Source organism: Penaeus vannamei, chromosome 6 (genome assembly GCF_042767895.1).
Source record: "Penaeus vannamei isolate JL-2024 chromosome 6, ASM4276789v1, whole genome shotgun sequence".
Classification (NCBI taxonomy): Eukaryota; Metazoa; Arthropoda; class Malacostraca; order Decapoda; family Penaeidae; genus Penaeus; species Penaeus vannamei.
In genome coordinates, this window is record NC_091554.1 from 25,389,432 (window position 1) to 25,391,753 (window position 2,322).

The 2,322-nt window shown below is 36.9% G+C and overlaps 1 protein-coding gene across 1 annotated transcript in view; it reads right to left on the reverse strand.

Annotated features, from left to right (window-relative positions):
* The window catches only part of LOC113823288 (sterol carrier protein 2), a gene marked incomplete at its 5' end in the record, with an annotated part of 21,059 nt that extends 19,198 nt beyond the window's left edge, over positions 1-1,861 (reverse strand). Inside the window, 1 exon segment of the mRNA XM_070122772.1 lies at positions 1,739-1,861. Within this exon segment, the coding sequence (XP_069978873.1) occupies positions 1,739-1,861 (123 nt within the window).
* Positions 1,862-2,322: the final 461 nt, after the last annotated feature.

Below are 2,322 nucleotides of genomic sequence, written 5' to 3' on the forward strand. Positions count from 1 at the left end.
GTAAGTAAAGGAGGAGCTAAGTAAATTCTCAAAAGCATAGTATATCATATACCTTGAAACTCCAAAATATCTTAAAAGCCATTTTCTCCTTAATCAATCAAAATGGCTAATCCCAAAAAGGATGCTTTGCCACATCAGTGTTTCACTTCTATCTCAACTTTTTTTTTTACAATAGTTTTGCCATCCTCTGCCTTCTGGCCCTCTATGGAAGAAAAAAAAAAAAAAAAAAAAAAAAAAAAAATGATGAGCAAGACCATCATCTGGTGGTCAGGCCTACAAACCATGTATCATGAGCCAGCACTCCTAATAGGTCTTCCAACAGTATCAACGTGCAGCAGCTGGTTAGACCATCAGGCACATGGTCCTGCCAACTGTAACCTACTATCTGATACAAGGACCTGCTGTACATGGTTTCAAAACATGACTAAAGCACAAGAGAGTTCATGTCACACAAATATACAGTAGAATCAGCAGTACCAGGGCCTTAAAGAAATTGGACTATCAATCTGTTGATTCTCTGCTCCGGAGTCAAGAATTACATGGCCAAGATATGTGGGCAACCCAAATGTCCTCACAGCAGGAATATATCAGCTGGGCAGGGTCTCTTGGCAAACCCCCAGTCCTGGATTTTGGTTCAGGTCCAAGGTACCTCACCAAGTAGCCTCTGAAACATCTCAGTATGTTAAACAATTTGATGCCTAAATGACTGCTGCAGACACAGAGATCACACTCTTCAGTATGTCTAAGGATTGGAACTATGCATAGCCAGTAAGCCAGTCAGAATGAGACTCCATAAAGCCAATCCTTGGCTCAAGAATGTATAAGCTGGTATGGAGACAAGGTATAGGGTCTTATACCACTACAAGTCTCTCCCTTTTTCGCATAGGCTTAGTGAATGAGAAAGCAGGCAAGCATTTAAAACTATTCAATACTAATAATATATTTACATCACATCAGACTGAACTTGGAACAATTACCCCTGGTTAATATTTAATTTATCTTTTTTTATAAACTATTGGTGCCATATGATCTATGGTCCTGCACTTACAACTTTGTTTTTTTGATACAGCATAGTAACTCTCAATATCACAGAAAGCTCTTTGCAATGCCTTATCTTGGAAAACACGGCAAAGTCTTCCAAACAGGAGTTCAGCCAACCAATGCTATCATATCATATTCTCATCAACTAATGTAATTAACAGATTTGTGTTTACTATGATGATCTTCTGTTTCATTTCTTGTAGCCTTACATAGTACACTATCTGGAAATTCATTCATGTAAGTTATTCTTTATTAATCCAGACTGGAGAGTAGGCAATTTTCAAAAAGAATAACTAAACAACAATCCAACAATTCTTAAACAATCCCCAGATAAGTGTTAACCCATTACCGGTGGTATATTTTGAAGCCGAAAATAAAAGTTTCCGGGTGGCTACAAAATCGGCGCGTGGGGCTGGCCTGGACTCTGCCCACGTGCTGGCCATGGCCCGCAGCTGAGTCGGAGCACAAGCCCCAATACAGTGTCACACTGGCGGGAAGCCTTGCAATTTTTTTTTTTTTCGGGTGTCTCATGTGTGGGATACTCATCGTTACTGGGTTAACATAACTATCCATAAAAGGCTGTGTAATTATAAGCATCTTCTCATAACACCTAAAACTAATGAAGAGGTTTCTCTTTTACCATACCATACACGCTAGACTTCTAAAATAAAGCCAATATGGTTCGCAAAAGACTTACCTGTGGCACCAAGGGGGTGGCCCTTTGAGATAAGTCCACCAGATGGATTAATGACGTACTTCCCACCATATGTGTTGTCACCAGCATCAATCATCTTTCCAGCTTCACCTTCCCCACACAAGCCTTTGAAAGGATCAAGTGTATTTTACTTAATATTGTGATAATAATATATAATGACTCAACAATCACTATTACATATGGCAAAATATTCACATTTGTACAATCACAAAATATGGAAGAATAAAAAGAAAACAGTCTTTCACAATCAATAAAATTATTCTACATAAATAAATCTTAAAACATGTAAACATCTCATACAAATAACCAGAGAAAAATTTTACACAAAGAAATTAAGATCTGCTAATATATAGCACTCCAGGATTAAGAAAAATCCTTTTTGAAGTATCCTAATTCAAAGAATAAAAACAAGAATATTCAAGACATGAACTTAATTTATATAATTACTATTAATCATTCAAAGTGTTTATCTTCAGCTTTATGATGTCATTTTATTGCACATTCCCATACTTCAAGAAAACCTTGCAGATCAAAATTAGCAACAAAGAAAATATACACAAAACAAA